At 41.4% G+C, this 18,659-nt stretch overlaps 2 protein-coding genes across 3 annotated transcripts in view; both read right to left on the reverse strand.

The window, feature by feature from the left end:
* The window catches only part of PTPRB (protein tyrosine phosphatase receptor type B), a 63,623-nt gene extending 49,436 nt beyond the window's left edge, over nt 1–14,187 (reverse strand). Inside the window, exons 1-3 of the mRNA XM_071766763.1 lie at nt 14,049–14,187; nt 12,381–12,773; nt 4,593–4,831 (exon numbers count right to left, since the gene is read on the reverse strand). Of these exons, the coding sequence (XP_071622864.1) occupies nt 4,593–4,831; nt 12,381–12,773; nt 14,049–14,103 (687 nt within the window). The 5' untranslated portion in view covers nt 14,104–14,187. The remainder of the gene's footprint in view (nt 1–4,592; nt 4,832–12,380; nt 12,774–14,048) is intronic.
* A 656-nt stretch (nt 14,188–14,843) lies between these two features.
* Nucleotides 14,844–18,659, reverse strand: part of PTPRR (protein tyrosine phosphatase receptor type R) — a 137,582-nt gene continuing 133,766 nt past the window's right edge. For both annotated transcript variants that reach the window (XM_071766786.1, XM_071766793.1), the window contains one exon: nt 14,844–16,065. In XM_071766786.1, the coding sequence (XP_071622887.1) occupies nt 15,972–16,065 (94 nt within the window). In that variant the 3' untranslated portion in view covers nt 14,844–15,971. The remainder of the gene's footprint in view (nt 16,066–18,659) is intronic.

Here is an 18,659-nt window from a genome sequence, read left to right on the forward strand (position 1 = left end):
GCGGGGGAGGCGGCCGCCGCTTCCCACGCTGCCATTCTGACCCGGGCTGACTCTGCCACAGCCCTTCCCGCCGACTTCCGCAATCAAGAGGCGATTTCCTCGCGTCTCGCTGCGGGGGGCGAAGCGCGGCGACCCGGGACCCGCCGTCCGTCCCCCGAACTGGGGACACACACTGGTATGGCGGCGGGTGGCTGGCCCCGGGGTGCTGGCCCCTCGATGCCTGTGGGTCCCACCTTCCTCCCGACTCTTCTCCCACCCTTCCTTCCTCGCTGCTTCCTCCCAGTGTCGGCTCTCTCCCGGGGCTTCTCTCCTTGTGCTTCTCCTGACTCACGGCGGGCCCGGACAGTACCCTAGTCAATGCGGGTCGGCACTCCTCCCGCCGGCTGCACCTCACTATGAGTGAAAAGAACTTCACACCGCCCTGCCTGGCCTCACCACTGCCTCTTCTCACGTCTGCCCGGCCTCAGGGCTGCATCGCATCATGGTACCCACTTTGCACGCTTGCCTCAGGTAGTGCCAGCCTCACCTCATGGCTTCCTTGCCTCGTGTGCCGCCTTCTCAAGGCCTGACACCCCTCATGGACACCTTGCCTCAGAGCTGCCGTGCCTCACACCTTCCCCATCTCCTCGCCCATCTCTTGGCCTCAGCCATCACTAGAGTGCCATCCCAGCTCCCATATCCCAAATATGGAACATATTTAGAGACCTGTCACAGGCTACCACGACCTCTGTCCTCTCCCTGCTTCTGTGTCACCAAGACTGGAGGCATTGCAGTAAGGAGACTCACGGCAGAGCTGGCAGACCTGAGCTCCTGATTCTGAGCTCCCTGTTATCTCAGCCAAGTTATTTGAACCAAGTTATCTCAGTTTTTTGTTTTGTTTTTTTTTAGTTCTGCATCAACTTGTGTCCTTGAAACAATTCCTTTGCACATCCCCTGAATAACTCCCAAGCTAAAATTAAACAAAAAAAAAATTAAACAAATCCTGGAAAACAAGAAAGTCTCCCTCTTTTCAGACAGTATAAATGTGCTGTGAGCAACACCTAATTGCTGCAGCACCGCTCTCTGTTCCTGCCATGTGTGCCCATTTCCTTCTTGTTTAGATTTCAGCTGCTTAAAACTCATGTATATGTGTACATGTGGAGTGCGGTGAGGGAGAAGAAAAGTAGCCACGAGTGTTTTGGACCTTCATATACTCAAATACGCAATAATCTAGCAGCCATGGGTTAAGTTTGAGATTGCATAAATGTGGAGGAATTCTACATTTGCTTTCTTCAATGGTAATGGCATTTTTTGCCTCTTTCTGTATGATGCACGTGGGATTTTAACTGTTAAAAGCAGCACCTCAAGCACATTCAACACCTTCTATTTCAATTTTGCCTCATTTTAGGGAGAAAAAGGTGCTAGGGTTTACAAACATTAATCTGCCTTTTAGGGAAGCTGCTGCTGTAGAATTTTTCAGAGCATCAGCCTGTCAATACAAGTGTCTGGAAAACCATAGTTCTCATTATTCTGTTGAGAAACATAAGGTCTGAGTACTCATGGGTAGTACCTGCACCTGTGGAAAGTTTCATCTATCCCACTGGAGCTCCATGCCCGATCCTAGGAACATGGCAAGTGTTGGGCTTTAATCAACAGATCCTGGGATGATTAATATCTTTATGAACATCACTTTGAATGATGATGAAAATATATGTTCAGTATTATGCCATTCTCAAACCCATTGCAGAACAAGGTCCCTCTTGGAAGATGTGTTTTATGTACTTGAGACAAAAGGAGGGACTGTGCCCCAAAGAGCTAAAAGAATGATAAACAACTCATCAATGGGAAGTATAAGGTGTGCATATTAGACCTACACTGTGGCTCAAGTGATATAGATATCTTCTGATCAGTTCAAAGTGAGAGAGTTTTACAATGTGAATTCATCTCTAGATGATCATGCTTTTTGGGTTAAATGGCATAAACCAACCAACAGTTTTGCAGCGCTGGAGAAGAGCAAATCTGAAGGTTTTTCTGGATGTTTGAATTACTCCAAGTCCCTCTCTGAAAATAACAATATTCAGAATAACCTGTCTTTTCTTGGAAAGTGGAGCTCATATTTAAGGATTTTTTTAAATATCCAGAAGATATATTTCAGATATTTAGGTGCAAGTTAGTTAAGTAGGTGTAATATATGGAAGGGAAAAAACCCAACATACATCAGTTGAAACCTATAAAATTCAGTAAAGAAATTGAGCCTACCACAAGTAAAATTTAAAGATTTTTGAAAATGTCTGCCTTTCTCTTCCCGCTAACATATGATGTGAGGAGAAAAATTATATTGCTGCTTCTCAGCAGTGCCCATAATTTAGAAGTTCCTACTTTATTATTCTTATTCTCACACAGCCGTTAGCAGTTACCCATCTGTGTGGCAAGCCAAGAAACTAATTAAAAAAAAAAAAAAAAAAGAAAGAAAAAAAAGAACTGGAAGTGACTTTTGGGAGTAGCCGGATGTGTCTCTAACAGCAGGCTCCAAAGTCCCTTTCAGACACTTTCCCAAGGTTTCCTGACTTTTTTTTTTAAACACCAACCTCTCTCTCTCTCTCTCTAATCAAGAGGAAATGGGTTTTGCATAGCTTTTGTCATGGCTTGAAAGTGCAAGCTGCAGTTTTACTTGAAATTCAAGGCTGCTCTAAACCAAATATTTTGTTCACCATTGTTCCCCCCCAAATGGTTATGCTCACTGCCAAATAACATCAAGGCTTTACTTCTACAAATAAGAGTACCTAGCCTGGACAAATGCTGTCACAGAAGGTGTTGTCTTCTAACTACTATACTCAGCACTTATTTAGTCTATGCGTTTTCAAAGTATCATGTTAAATCCTGTTAATTCTTTAAACTTCACTGCTAGTTTGACAGAAATGTTTTAGACTACACTCTAAAGACAGGGAAACAGAGTATATACTTAGAGTGCTTATCATCAGGATTCTGTTTGAAATTTTTGACCCAGTGCAGATCATGTGAACCTGGATGTGAACTGCGGTAGGAATGCAGGAGACAGTAGCTTCTTCATTTAAAACTGTCATTTTTTTAGCAGTGATGGGATTATTTAGCAGGAGTGCTGGAAGCAATTTGGGTAATACCAGATTATATAGGACTTTTCCATTCAGAGAAGGCCAGTATTCTATGTGTATGGACAGAGGGCACGGGGAAATATGGTCAGTTTGCCTGCACCAAACCAGAATACTCATATTTTAAAAGAACAGTCTCCATCAGCTATGGAACAGGGTGCAGTGCATCCAACACCAGCTCAGCCCCTTCCCCTCATCAGCACCAGAACAGCAATGTTTGGGTCCATTGAGTCGGTTATTTGGATCAACATAGTCCTGAGTGACACGATTTCCTTTTCTCCCTGTCATCTGCTGATGTTTATATCAGGTTCTACAGATTGCTCTATCTGTAGCCCTCCCAAATACAAAACACATTTCTTAAGTCTTATCCCCAGTAACACTGACACCCAGAGCGGTAATGTAAACATGTTTGCCTGCCCCAGTACACGGAGTGCAGTGTGGTCTCCTAAGAGAAGCCACAGGGAATTTAGGGATGTTCAGTTTTAAACCACTATGTGTTGGTAGCAACACAGTGACCAATAATGTCCTGCATGCTTTTAATCCTAACTGCTCATGCATATTTTGCCAATGATGATTCCAGATTTGCTCTCAGATTACTTGTGTGCCTTGCAGAAAAGGAAGAATGGAAAGCACTGGAATGGCCTGCCCAGGGAGGTTGTGGAGTCTCCTTTCCTGGAGACATTCAAAACCCACCTGTATGCATTCCTATGTGACCTGGTGTAGGTGACCCTGCTCTGGCAGGGAAGACTAGGTCATCTTTAGAGATCACTTCCAACCCCTAACTTTCTATGACTCCATGAAAGTGATATGGGAGGTACTGAATGCCCACCCCTAGGTCCCATGGATGGTGCTGGCATCCTTATCCCATCCTCTGACAGGGCTGTTTGTGGTTGGACGGAGCAGAGATCAAGAAGCAGCTGTATGCCACTCTGCCTATCAGTCAGTAGATAAACTGACCAGCACCAAGGCTAGGGCACCTTGCAAAGCAAGTTAAAACATTGTGATTTCTCTTGCTTTGATCTGTAAACCATGCATGGAATTTTAGCACTCAATTATCCTAAAGAAGGTCATAAGCTGTACTGTGAGTCTCAGAGCCAAATTAGAGCTAGACCCTCATGTCATGCAACAAAACTGTAGCAGAGCCTAAGTCACTGAGAAGAGATACTCAGGCTCCTGTGGCTCCTGCCACGTCTGTGAGCTCTCTATTGCTCTGCAGATACGCTGAGCATTTCCCTTGAACTTAGATGTTTTCCCAATGCACTGTGCACAGAAGGACTGTGCTGTACAGAAGAGGCAGATTTTTTCTTCAGCTGTGTTTCTAGAAAAGGGCACTATCAGCATGAACAAAGGAGATCATCAAAATAAAGAACAGAGCTTAGTCCTGCAGCTTTTTTTAGTCCGCGAAACATCCACCTGTAATAGCTATCAGGCTCCACAGAGTGGAGCAGGCTTAATAAAAATCAATCAATAATTTTTCTGCCTTACCTCTTCAGTTGTGCTAGAGTATTGAAGAGTAGTTGTTGGAATCCAGGCTTTCTCTGTTGCCACAGATTTCAAGTCAAAGTAGAGGTTTTCAATGAGATTTTTACTGAAATGATCAGTCACATTTCTGATGAACATCTCTGTGCTACTCTTCAGCAGATTTTCAGGCCTAGACGTAGCAGCATTTAAAGGGGAGGATGTAGTTCCAATACTCCATACAGAACTCTCTGCATTTTGGAGATCTAATAAAAAGAAAGTAATTAAAATCAGCGTTTAAAAATATTTTTAATAAACAATTATTTAGATGCTGACAAATTTGGCTGATATGACTTCTAAATAGTTTAAGTGCACTGGTCATTTCTATAGATTTTTATTTTCAGTGCAAACACATCTGTGCAAAATAAAAGAAGAAGAAAAATTAATTTCCCTCAACATTTATATTATTAATTTTAAATAAAGTCTATCAATGATTCTGAAGTAAAGATAAAAGCTGTACTTTGTCTTTAACAGCACAATATATTCACTGGTAACTTTTTCACTTGCTTGAGTCTATCAAACAGCACAGTTGCAACCTTATACCATAAACGCCCTCCTAAGTACATGGGCCAGGTTCTCATCTACCTTTTGATGGAGTAAACTGAAAACATGGCTTTGTTGGGGATACTTCTTTTTCAAGATGCTTATTAAGATAAGTTCCTTGTGCCCACATGGGAAATTCTCTTGCATTTTAAAATCAGTCCCCTGACTGCGCTCTTCCCAATGTTCAGCTAACAATCATATTGGTTAACTCTAGTGTCTGCAAACGTAATAGTGGATTTGCCTTTTTAGTCACGTATCCTTCAGAGAATGCCAAAGTTACAATTAAAGTGCAGGAAAGATTTTACTGCACATTTTTCCTCCACATTTTCATGGCTCTTCCTCCCCATTGGTATGCATTTAGTATCCTTTCTTTGTGGCTGTGAGGGCAGGGTTCAAGCTCTGTACCATCACATTTCAGCTAAGCGATTGGAATTACTTGCTGGCCCCTTTTCCTCACGAAAAGCTGCCCTGCCATTGCTGGAGCACAGCTAGTGTGCATTGGCTCAAGGCCCAAGACACTTTGTCTGTCCTTGAACTGGGGTCTCCAACATAACCAAACCTTGTTTTGCTGCTGAACCACTGGGCTGGTTGCCATTTGTAATAATTTTAGCTCCTAAACCCTCTAAAAAAACCCCACAATGACTGATTTAAATTGCAGCAGAAGCTTCCAAATGTGATTGTTAGGTGTGCAATTATGATGTCTTAACAGGACAATGTGTGATTACCTCTTCCCCAAAGGATCAGTGGGTAAGCTTCCATGAAGTCAACATGATAGATTTTTTTGTATATGTGTAAATGTATATGTTAACAGGTTTATCTAAAGAAACTTGCAGTACTCACATTTGCATCTAGAAATAAAAGTGATATTGTAAGCCTGTGAAAGAGGCATTTTCATGCAAGTGTTTCCTGTGCTTGAAGGCACAGTCATTCACCTAGTACATGCTTTCAAAGCCTCTTGAGAAGGATTGGTTTGCTGGAATGGGTTGATACACAAATTAAATGCTTCCCCGTCTTCTATTTATCCGAGCTTCTCTGGGAATAAAAATCTCCAAGTCTCCATTTAATTACAAAAACTGCTGATCTAATATTTTTCTAAATTAAGACACTGAAAGCAACAGTACATATCTAATTCTGCTCTCTCTTATACCTGTCCAAAAAGTTTCATTGATCTGGCCCAACACTTGTCCTTATGCTGCTGTTTTCACAGAATTCCCTGCAGACTGCCTATAGTGCAGAGTCTGTGATGGTACTACATCACATCCCTTCATGGAGCCCACCAAATGCGCAAAGAACCTGTGCTCAAGCTGTAATCAGCTGCTGGAGAAAACCCATTAGCTGACACAAGTCCAGATATAGTCTAAATTCCATGTCAGTAATTGTTCCTGGGAATCTCCTAATAGTCAGAGGTCTCTGAAAGTCTGTGGTAGGCATCTAGAAGTGCTGGCCCTAAGGACTTGGAAGCAATTGCGTCTGCCAGCTCAGTGTTTCTCAGGCATCTCCAAGTCCAGCAGGGAGTAGAACTGACAGAAAGATGGCTAAAAACAACATGTCAGCAGATGCTTAGGAAAAAAGGTGGCTCAGTTGGGTTCCTAAATATAGATTTGCACAGCCAACTTAAAAACAATTTAAGAAAATATCTTTACTTAAAGATGAATATCAATTTTTCCAACAGGAGGATAATTGTGTTCCAGTGCTTTAGGAGAGCTGCTGCTCCATAAGAGCGAAGCTGGTGTTGCTAGAGATTTTTATAGGACTCAGCAGCCAAGGAATAACCAGCATTCCTGGTGCAGGAGCTTGAGAGGAGAGCTTGACTCTCCTGGAAATGAAATGATTGGTTGGAGGAAATATTCCACCAGCCTGAGCAGGTACCATGAACAAGCACTTGGTGACTGCAGAACTCAGTTCTTCCTGTTAAGCTCAGGGCTACTCTGGGTTTCCCCAGCTGCAGGATCTTTCCCAGCAAAGACTCACTGCAGTGTCTTGTCTGTAACTTACGTATGGAAATGGCGTGTGTGTAGCACTATGCCATACTGGATCTTCAGGTTTCAGTAGCAGCACTTTCTAGGTATCCTACACAGGAACCTATTGGGTTCACATCTGCCCTCACTTCAAGAAATTCAGGATCCAGGTTTATATTCACTTTCTAAGGAAAGCCACTATGGTCCCAGCAGAAGGTGCCTCATAGCCCTTCTTTAATAAAAGGCACTTATGAAAAAAAAAAAAGCATATTATAAGGCCCAAGTGAACAGATTTGTACTCAATTCGAGTTCCAGATTTTTAAAACAGAAAAACCTCACCTCCTGTCTGGACATCAGCAAGGTAGACAGAAGTCTCAATAATGGGATTTTTGAGAAGTGCTGAGCATTGTTTTATAGCAGTCTCCTTGGAAATCAGTCACAAAATTGTTAATGGGAACAGAACTGTGGCATTGACACTGAAACTGATCACCAGTGGCTGGATGATATACAGTATATGAACATACCATTGTAATCATCAGTAGCACACCCAAGAGAAATTATGACATTCTGACTTAGCACATATTTAATCTGTGGGGTGTACTGCAGACTGCATCAATCTGCATCCATCTGCACAGCAGCAGGCCACTTACAAGGAAAGGAAATCCATACATTTTGCATGTATTAAAGACCACTGATGAGCTGTTGAGGACTGAGAACCCTACAGTGGTGCCTTCACACTCACACAAGCTGGCATGGTGCAGCTTGCTGAAATTGCTTGCATCCTACCAGTCTGCCTGACCTAGTACTGCACAGTTTCAAAAAACTAAGGCTGAACTGCTTGTGAAGCATTAACGAATCAGATATATGGATTGTATGAGAAAAAAGAGTCTGTAAGACTACATCTAACTCACTAACAGCAAGACTTGAATTATCTTTTTTAGCTAACTACTTGTAAACAGACTCCAAAACTAAAGACTTAATTAAAAAGCGTATTTCAGATTTCTCATGTAGGTATGAGTGTGACAAGAGAACAAAATCCACAAAATGTCCTTTCTTTCCAGTTCAGGGTACACCTTGTAAAAAACTGCAACATCTGTGCTACTTGAAAAAAATTTACCTTTTTTTATCTGAGGTTGTTGTAGAAGTTTGTGATGTTTGTATGTCATGTCTGAGAGGTCAAATATCTCCAAACTCCAGTCTACTTCTGCGCTGCTCTTTTACTTGCTTGTTTTTGAAACATTGGAGTAGCCACTTAAAGGCTCTTTCAGTACCACTGGTGGTAGAACATCCCAGACAACTATGGTGATAATATCATAGCTCTGTCAGCCCTATTTGTGACACCCTTGGTAGACCTAGATCACCTCAAAGTGGATTTTTTGCCTTTGAAATTTTAGACTCCATTAACTCCATGGATTACACCTCTATGGAAGAGAGCTCAGAAAAGTAGCTACTATATGTAGACATCTAGGACTTGGTTCACTACCCTAAACATAGTTGCTTAGTGCAATCTGAGCTGTCCTATGACATCTGAGACATCTGCTTAGGGCTCTCACAACACCTGTAGGAGATCTGTAACTTTCTGGGTAGGCAGTCAGAGGTCAGGTGGCATCTCCTGGTGGAATATCCTCAAATGGCAAAAAGCACCTATGTTGAGACAACTGAAATAAGCCCTTCCTTCAGCCACCTACATCTAGACACCTGGAAGCTGAAAACCACTTTCAGCTTCTATACAGAGATCCATACTTTGTAGATCCCACTATGATTCTTAACTACTTAGCCCATAACAGTGAGTAATAAAACCATCCTCAGCCACAACATCAGCTACCCTTTCTAATGGAGCAGTGCTCTGGGTACTTTCTGGACAAGGAAGAGGATTTGTTCTGTAGTTGTTACTTGAATGCAACAATTAAGCTGTTTTCAGTCACACTATTTTCCACCCCTTCACCTACCCCCAATTTTTCTCTTCCCTGTTACACTTACTCTTCCTGTCCCTTCTGCTGGATGCTGGACTTAAGAGAATCATAGAATCATAGAATCATAGAATCCTAGGGGTTGGAAGGGACCTCGAAAGATCATCTAGTCCAACCCCCCCTGCCAGAGCAGGGCCCCCTAGAGTACATCCCCTAGGAACATGTCCAGGCGGGTTTTGAATGTCTCCAGTGAAGGAGACTCCACAACCCCCCTGGGCAGCCTGTTCCAGGGCTCTGTCACCCTTACAGTAAAAAAATTCTTTCTGATATTCAACTTGAACCTCCTATGCTCCAACTTGCACCCATTACCCCTTGTCCTATCACTGGTCACCATAGAGAAAAGCCTAACTCCATCTCCCTGACACTCACCCCTTACATATTTGAAAACATTGATGAGGTCACCCCTCAGTCTCCTTTTCTCCAAACTAAAGAGACCCAGCTCCCTCAGCCTTTCCTCATAAGGGAGATGCTCCACTCCCTTAATCATCTTAGTAGCTCTGCGCTGGACTCTTTCAAGCACTTCCCTGTCCTTCTTGAACTGAGGGGCCCAGAACTGGACACAATACTCCAGGTGCGGCCTCACCAATGCAGAATAGAGGGGGAGGAGAACCTCTCTTGACCTACTAACCACACCCTTTCTAATGCACCCCAGGATGCCATTGGCCTTCTTGGCCACAAGGGCACACTGCTGGCTCATGGTCATCCTCTTGTCTACCAGGACCCCCAGGTCTCTTTCACCTACACTGCTCTCCAGCAGGTCAGCCCCCAACCTATACTGGGACATCGTGTTGTTGTTGTCGTGTTGTTGTTGAGAAGCTTTCACCCCAACAGTCAGCTAGTGAAAAGAAGGCTTTACCACTACCAAGACTATTCCTCTCTCTACCCAAAATCATTAATTCAATGAGATCCAATGTCTTAACAAGGATTTAACAAGGGAGACTGATACTTCACGGCCTAGTCCTCATGTTAGCTGCTTCAGCCACAGGTTTGTGTGAGAAGTACTGTTGGATGTTACATTTGAAGTGATCGCTGGCTGAACAGCAATGGGATATGTATATAACCTGATCCTTATCTCCCCAGAGTCACTTAGGTCAGGTTTGTAGCAAAAAATGTATACCCAAACAAATCTCAGACGGCTGACTTGAAATCCAAATTTAATCTTCAGAAAAATCATAATTGGCACTTGACTCGGGTCAATAGGTGTTTGGGATGCAATTCACTGAGTTACCCCTTCGCCAAAATATAACTATTTTTATGAGTACTATGAAAAGAAAGGCTAAATTATATCAAAATATGTTGTTAGTCAGGAGTAGAAAAAGTTAAAGCCATTTCAGGTCCTAAGACTTTTCTCAGTTTTCACTGTCTTAGCTAAATACAGACAAAATATGTTATTTTAGGCTGCTTTCACTGAAAGTAGACAGCTGTTTTTGGAAGGCTAATTTTACACATTCAACACTGATAATTTTGACATGCATATGGATGTCGAGACCAGCACTGTGGGCATTAGATTTTTTTCTTGTAATACAAGAACAACAAGTATAAAAATTGTTATTATAATTAAAAAATTATTCTCTGCACTATTTCAACTCTTGATGAGTTTCCTGTATACATGATATTCTTAGGTGTTGAAGACCATAATAATATAATCATAGAATAATTTGGGTTTGAAGGGACCTTAAACATCATCTAGTTCCAACCTCTCTGCATGGGCAGAGACATCTCCCACTAGATCAGGTTGCTCAAAGTCCCATCCAGCCTGGCCTTGAACACTTTCAGTTATGGGGTGTCTACAACTTCTGTGGGCAACTTGTTCCCATTTCTCACCACCCTCATAGTGAAGGACTTTTCTAAAGTCTTACTTAAATCTACTCTCTTTAAAGCCCTTGTCCAATCCTATACACTGTTTATTTCTGAGCAGACCTTCCAAGAACTGTCAAAAGGATCAACAGGCCCCTTATATGGATAGAATTTCAGGGAAATTAAGGGAAATTTAATGAATTTAAATTCATTAAAGAACTGAGCACAGTAAGTAGATCAGAAGATGCTTTAATATACCCTGTGACAATTATCTTGGTACTTACTGATCTTAAATAGATTTTTCTCTGAGGATGATTAGGAAAAGGATGGTAAGGCTACTTTAATGCTGTTAGGCCCCACTTCATCCATCTATCTAAAGAAAATTAACACAATCTGCATCCCTCATCCTAACTTTTCACAGTGTTTGTGACTAAGCAACCATACTCACCCAATGAAAAAATAACGACTTCAATTAATTTTTGCCTTTTTAACCTCTAAAATATATGGAAGGGTTAGAATGACAACTTTGGCCAGTTTTGTGTTCGCTGATTCTGCAAGCTGTCTTTTCAGCCCTCTATTCAGTTGAATAGTCCTGCTGTTGTGAATGGAGTCCTGCAAGTGCAAATTTGCTGAAAAATATGGCACTCTGCCTTACAACTAGTGTTAGAAAGAAGGATTTGTTTTAAAATATCCGAAAATACGACAATATGAAAAAGTATTGGGTCATAAAACATTTTTTAAAGTCCCATAAAGACAAGAATGATTGGTGTGTTCCCCAACAAAAGGCTCAGCTCTGAAGGTTGTTCTAATTTACCACAAAGAACTGCTTAATAGTGCTGAAGAAGAATGCCAAGAGTATTGCCAGGAAGGTCTGATAATAGGACATCAAGGAGAGCATTCTTAAACAATACTCAAAATGTGCTACCTTCCCTTTTGCTATGGATATGGAAGGATATATATTGCATCTAGGGGCAAAATGACACAGTGTAAACATGTGAATGTGTGAATGTGTGGATGTGTTCTAATCATGCACTTGGGTTAATCAGAGAAATAATTTTGTGCATGTGTTTGATTTTCAGATGTCTTCTTGCTCTTAATGGGTTGAATCTGTATTTGTATGATAAAATAAATACTGAAAAGGACTTCTATACATCCATATTTTTAAAAAGTACTAGGGATTAGTAAATGGAATTTTCTTTAGAAGGAAATGACACAATAATAGTGAGATGAGCTTACACAGAAGCACTTTGATCCAAAGACTGGGAATAAAGAAAATGGCAGACATCCTTCAAATATAATAACAATGGTTGTGAGAAAGACAGCACTCATCTCAGCTGTTCTTTTTATGATTCTCTAAACTCTTTTCAACTATGAATTTTTTTTTCTGTATAAAGACAATATCACTGTTTTTAACACTGGGTTACCATAAAAGCATCACATTTTTGTTACTAAAACTTCCAGGATACATCCTTGAAGGAGTAGCTCACCTTGCTTTGAGCACAGATTTACATAAACTGGTTTTCCCGTCTCACTGGCTTCTAGCTGCATCCAGGTATGAAGGTATTTCTTACTCTGCTTCGCCATTACCTTCTGACCTTGTTTTGTGAGAAAGAGAGAACTGTTGGCCACCTTCAGGAGCCCATCCTCCTTGTGGCAAATCCACCTGACTGCCTGGGGACAATCAGCGATGATGCTGCGAGATGAGAGGGCAGATCGTGTTGAGATGCTCAGGCACTGGGCAGATTTCACGTGGAGGAGCCTGTCATCTCCTGTCCACTGCCACTGCTGGTTGAAGTTGGTCATATTGCACTTTTCCATAATGACTCCTCTCTTTTCTGAAAGACACTGCTGTTTCTGGACATGGATAATCAGAAACCCTTCTGGAAGAGGACAATTCCAGAAAAATGCAACAGATTACACATTATTACTTAACTAAAAGAAAATTCTTCATGATTTAAAAATATGTCAGGAAATAAATCTGTCTTCCTATTTTCTACCTGTTGATATTTTCATTAACTTTTCATGCAATTATCCTATTTAAAAAAAAAAAACAACAAAACAACCCAGACATAAAACCCACATGATGCAAGCACTGATAATGTAAAAAGCAAGAATGCAAAACTATTGTGACAAAAGTCACTTTGACCTTCACTATATAAAAAAATGAAAAAAAACCTAAACGGTACACAAAAGAAATCCAAGAACTATTATCTTTGAATATCAATTCTAAATAGCCCACTTCCCCTACTTGAAATCAAGCAGATCTACATGACCTCTCAGTCTTTGTTCCACTGTACAACAGTCTTTTCACAATATAATCTAGAGCCTGGAAATTGTTTTATTAAAATTCATAGTGTTTCTAAGGAAAACATGAAAGAGGACATTCCCCAACCTGTGTGCCTCTCACTGCCGGTGCTGTTACAGGAATCAAGGCTCATTACTAATAGGAAGTACATCTCTTACTGGATTTACTCCAATGTCTCTATCTGTAAGTTTAGTGACCATCCTAATTCATGCCAGATTAGCAATTTGTGCCACCACTCTTAAAGATCACCACCAAACACTCAAATGAAGAGTATTGCAATGCATTAATCAGCCCCAAAGTTACCAATGTAAAATCTGTACTTGCTACAGAACACAGAACTGGATATTTCAAATGCAGCCTCCCTGCCACTTCTTGTTTACATTTTTCTCTTTCTATATACTCAGTTACTCAAACAATTCCATCCTCATTAGTTACAAAGTGCTAAACCAAATGTGTATTTATTTCCCCTGGTTGAGGTCTGCCACTCCCTTATTTTTATAGCCTTGGGTATTTTCTATGACAGAAAGCCCCTGACTCTGGAGGTTTCACTAAGTAGGAATAAAAAATAGGAATATCTCCTTCTCTTCAAAGAGCTTATCCCAAGGCTCAGCTCCTGGATTGTCTAGCAGGAGATCGTCTTGAAAAAATGAAGAGATATCTCCAGCATTGAAGGAGACAATTTATTTTCCTTTGGAAAGAAATCTAAACAGAAAGGACTATGTTGGCCCTGCCCCCCATTCCTCTTGTACGAATCCAGCTCAGTTTTTATAAGTCACCAGCTGCCCGGGAGGGCTCTGCTGGGTGGCAGAAAGAGCAACACAGTGGAGGGGAGGTGGGGAGAGACACTTACCTGAGAATGTCAAGGCAAGACAGGTAGAAACCAGGACGTGAAATAAAGAATCCATTTTCCCTCTAGCAACTCCCCATGCTTCTCTTAAAAAAACCCACCTCGGACAAGTGAAGCGAAGGCCAGGAAGGAAATGTGCCTTCACAGGGGGAAAAAGTCAGTGACGAGCACTTCCTTCTATTCAATTGTTTTGGGGAGTTTTACACCACTTTGTCCTTTCATACGATTCTTCAGATTTTATTAGTTGCTTTATTTTGGAAAAATACAAGCAAAAGAGAGAGATGTTTTCAAAACACCCAGGAAACTAAAAGAGATGTTCTTGAACAAAGAAAAGGGATTACACTTTTTGTGTAATTTGTTGCCTGTGATATATTGCAAGTCTGCAGGTGATCTGGATGGTGCTTAATAAGTCTATACTGTATTACCCAGGGAACAAGCACAAACACACATTTTTTTGTAACTATACAAAACCAACCAAAATCTTGATGTTGATACTTCTGACTCCACAAGTTCTAAAAGCCAAGTGGAGATGGAAAAGGAGAAGGGGGAGAGGAGAAGGCAAAACATTGAAGTCTGCACTGGATCTTCTACAAAGTGCCTCCAAGGCACAAGTGCTGCTGGTTTTGCCTTCAGTTGTTCCACCTTACTCCATGTCAGTGGGAGGTTGCCCATGTCCTCTGGACTGGCTCTCTAGTGGTCTGAAGGCCAACCAAGCTGAACTGAGCTTTCCCTGTTTATGGGGCTAGGAGAAGGTGTGGTGTCTTAATTCCTCTAGGAAAGAACAGAGACTTCAGTAAATATTTTATATCAAGTGTAATTTATTAGCAGTATGAAGCGAAGTCAATATCACTGCATTAAAAACCGTAATAATAATACCCTGTAAACAGTCCTCCCGGTGCTGTAAGTTATAATGCCAACTTTGCATTTCTTTTAAAAACAAATTCTTACTGAACAGTAAAGGAAACAGTCATAGCAGCATTTTCTTCTTTGTATAACCTGTCATGGAAGAGTTTGTATCACTAATGGCATCTAACTCTGACTGAAAGAGATAAAGCAGATAAACAATGTAATTAAAAAATCCCATATTAATAAAAGAGAGACAAATATTTAAAATCTTTACCATTTAATATAAGCTAAAAGGTCCTTTTAAAAGTAAAATGACTTACACAATTTACAAATACACTGGATTTGGGTCTGTAGCAGAAGCATGTTCTAAGACAATCATCAGTATAGGGTAAATACATACACACTGAATAACAGACATTGTGCTCTGCAGATGCTTTGTAAGACCTACAGTAAATACACATTTAATAGTTAGTAGTATGAAGATCATATATTTCCATATAAAATATTAACTGCTTTTGAATATTTTCAAAAATTTTTCATTATCTCATCTTGTTTTAATCCATAATTGAACACTTGCAATTTTAGCAGCAAGAATATTATGTGGCCAAGAAACAAGCTCACCACATAATCAGTAAGTAATAGCACTTTACAGTACAGTTGACAGTCCATTCACAAGACAGTTTGCAAACATTAAAGCATTTGTACATTTGATAAACAATTCTTCTGTGGAAGTTCCAATGTCCATCCAACTGCAGCAGTAGCACATACATACATTCCATATGGCAGATACCAGTATTACAGAATCAAACCCACCTTTAGGTAGACACGTGAAATCCATGTGTAGTTTCAGTATGGTACCATCTTTATAAATCATTTTTAGGAAGCTCACAATACATTCATATACAGTAAGGGTCCAGCAATCTCCATACTTTTGCCAATCTGTCCACAATCCTCTGGGAAGTTGGCCTCAAAACTTCTCTTTCCACTGCAGTAAGCTCCTTGAAGAAGCTGCGGGTAGGTAATGAAAGAAATTACCTCAAGAGACTGGCATTTTTTCACTTGGTCTTACTCTCCTTGGCTTCACTGAAAAGCTTCTTCTGAAAGTCTGCTTTCATACAGACTCAGTGCATGGTGCACAAATTCATATTGTTCGCTGGTCTGAACCATTCCACCCCTGAAAAGGAAACACATCAGAATGAAATCTTATTTCTTAAGAAAGCAACAACCTCCACGCCCTGCCAACCCCATGACCATCAGATAATGTAGGGCTGTTTCTCATTTTTTGACTTGGAGTTTGTTTGAGTAAGTGGGAGATTTGACTGAGCAGAAATACTTTTCTTCACAATTTATGCTACCCAGCACAATGCCCAGAATGAACCACCATTCTTGATTCCATCAGGGCAAGAAAGAGAGGAAGACATCTGGCATCTACATTTTAAAAACTTACATTTCAAATTCAACACATTCATAGACAATTTTGCTCCAGTCACTTGGATACATGGATGCAGTATTACTATTGATATAGAGCAAGAGACTATTCAGAATCTGGCCTTTCATTTTTGTTCTCTACTAAAAATGTAACCTTTGGTGACCCCAGACTGCCTATGCAGAGAACAGCTCTTCCTGTCCTTCTCCTAATGCTTACAGCGCATCCTGTCTGAACAGCAGCCACCTAAGAAATTTTACAGCCGTGACTCATTTCAGCAGCAACAATACAAAAGAGTTTAACTTGACCATAAAAAGGATGAGTTACAGACAGCTTGGATTAGATGCCTACATTGAACACATTCACCTGATAGCAATCTCTTTTCCAGGTATTAGGGTCAAGTCCAACATCTCCAACCCTAATTGCATTCTGGTAGGAAGGGGATGATGGCCTGCAGGAGGTAGGTGTGATATTTAGGAGAGCTCTGAAATTAAACTGAGCCTCTTTGTGACAGTACTGTGGTCTCCCTGGTCTCACTTCTCATATAGCAAAACCTCTAGTTTTACTTACTTCTGGTTTTATTACCTCATCTGCCAGGGTATGTAAAGCTGCCTACTCTGCTTCTAGAATCAAGCTTCCATTTCATCTTCAGTGTACACTGGAGTACCTAGTTACCTCTGGGGTGATAAAAGAATAAGTGGCCATAGTGGGAAGGGAGACATTTAAATGTATTGGATTTGCCTTCAGGTAAATGTTCACTGAAAGAATCAAATTCATGAGGGATTTGGATCCAGAGCAGTGTCGAAGCCAGGCATCTTACAGGGGAAGGTCTGAAAAAGCTTCGTGTGATCTCTTCAGATACCCTAGCAACAAAAGGATCTGTTGATACCCAAAGGTATATGAAAAATGGTAAAACTGCCTCAACAATTATTGTCCTTTAGTATTAAAGAATGCTGTCTACAACCATAAGGTCCCTTTATTTTCCTCAGTGCTACTGGGTGGTTAAGTGGCTGTGGCAGGAAAAACATAATTGAAAGAATACCTACTTCTTTTGCTCCTCCAGTGACCTCAGGCAACTGTAAAATACCTTTTTGTGAGCTGCATGTCTATTATGACATCTTATTCCTAGGAGTTAAATTACAGGCCCTTAAATGGTCCCATCTGGTGCAAAATGCAGCAGCCTCTAAGCTTTGCCAACTAAGACATCCATTCTTGGCTGCCTGCTCTCTTCAGCTGCTCTCCTCTGTGCCTGTCCCCTGCCTGGAGATCCAGCCCGAGTCTAAAGGTGATGGAAGGGCTTTCCTCTGGTCTTCTGTACTGCTTAGCCTCCTTTTCTCCCCACGGCTGAATCCTGCTCTACCCATGCAACCCCTTTGCAGCCAGCTTCCCTCCCTCTCCCCCATCAATATTTCCCCCAAGATGTGCAAAAATGGAGTGTGATTCCCAGGTTAGATCTGCTGTGTGGAAGGGATGGAGGAAGGGAACATATTCAGGGAGAAGGACTTGGCAGGAAGGGCAGGCTCAAACCAGTTTGGTTGCACTAGGTTGTTTGTGGGGGTGACCCTTACTCCTTTCTCTTTGGTTCTGAAGTAAGACACAAAACCCCAAGAAGGCATCTATAAGCCTAGCTGTAGCTGAGCCCAGCACTACCATATTTACCCTGTTCTAGCAAGCATAACTGAGATGTCAAGGTGCTTTTGAAACTTGTATAGGCAAACCTGTCAGCATAGGGGCATCCAAATCTTATGGCTGGGATCAAGTTGTTGTATAGGCCAAGTTCAGACAACTTGGCCTTGCCAGTGCTATTACACATGGGATTCAGAGAACAATAATATCACAAAATGGTTTGGGTTAGAAGGAAAGTTTACAGATAATCTAATCAAATGCCACTGCTATGGGCAAGGATTCCTTCCATTAGACCAGGCTGCTCAAGTCCAACCTGGACTTGGACACTGCCAGAGAGGGGGCATCCACAACATTCCTGGGTATCCAGTGCAACGGTCTCACCACCCCCACACTAGAGAATTTCTTCCTTGTAACTAATCTAAATACACTCTCTTTTTGTTTATAACCATCACCCCTTGTCATATCACTGAAGGCCCTGGTAAAAAGCCTTTCTCCGTCTTTCTTATAAGCCCTTTCTTCCAAGCCTCCTTTATTTAGTGAAAGGCTGAAAAAGGTGTCTCAGATCCTTCTCTTCAGATTGAACATTCCCACCTTTCTCAGCTTGCCTTCATAGGAGAGGTTCTCCTGCCCTCCGCTCATCTTTATGAACCTCTTCTGAACTTGCTCCAACAGCTCCATGTCCTTCTTATGTTGGGGTGCCAAGAAGTGGACACAGT

Source organism: Heliangelus exortis, chromosome 1, assembly GCF_036169615.1.
Source record: "Heliangelus exortis chromosome 1, bHelExo1.hap1, whole genome shotgun sequence".
NCBI lineage: Eukaryota > Metazoa > Chordata > Aves > Apodiformes > Trochilidae > Heliangelus > Heliangelus exortis.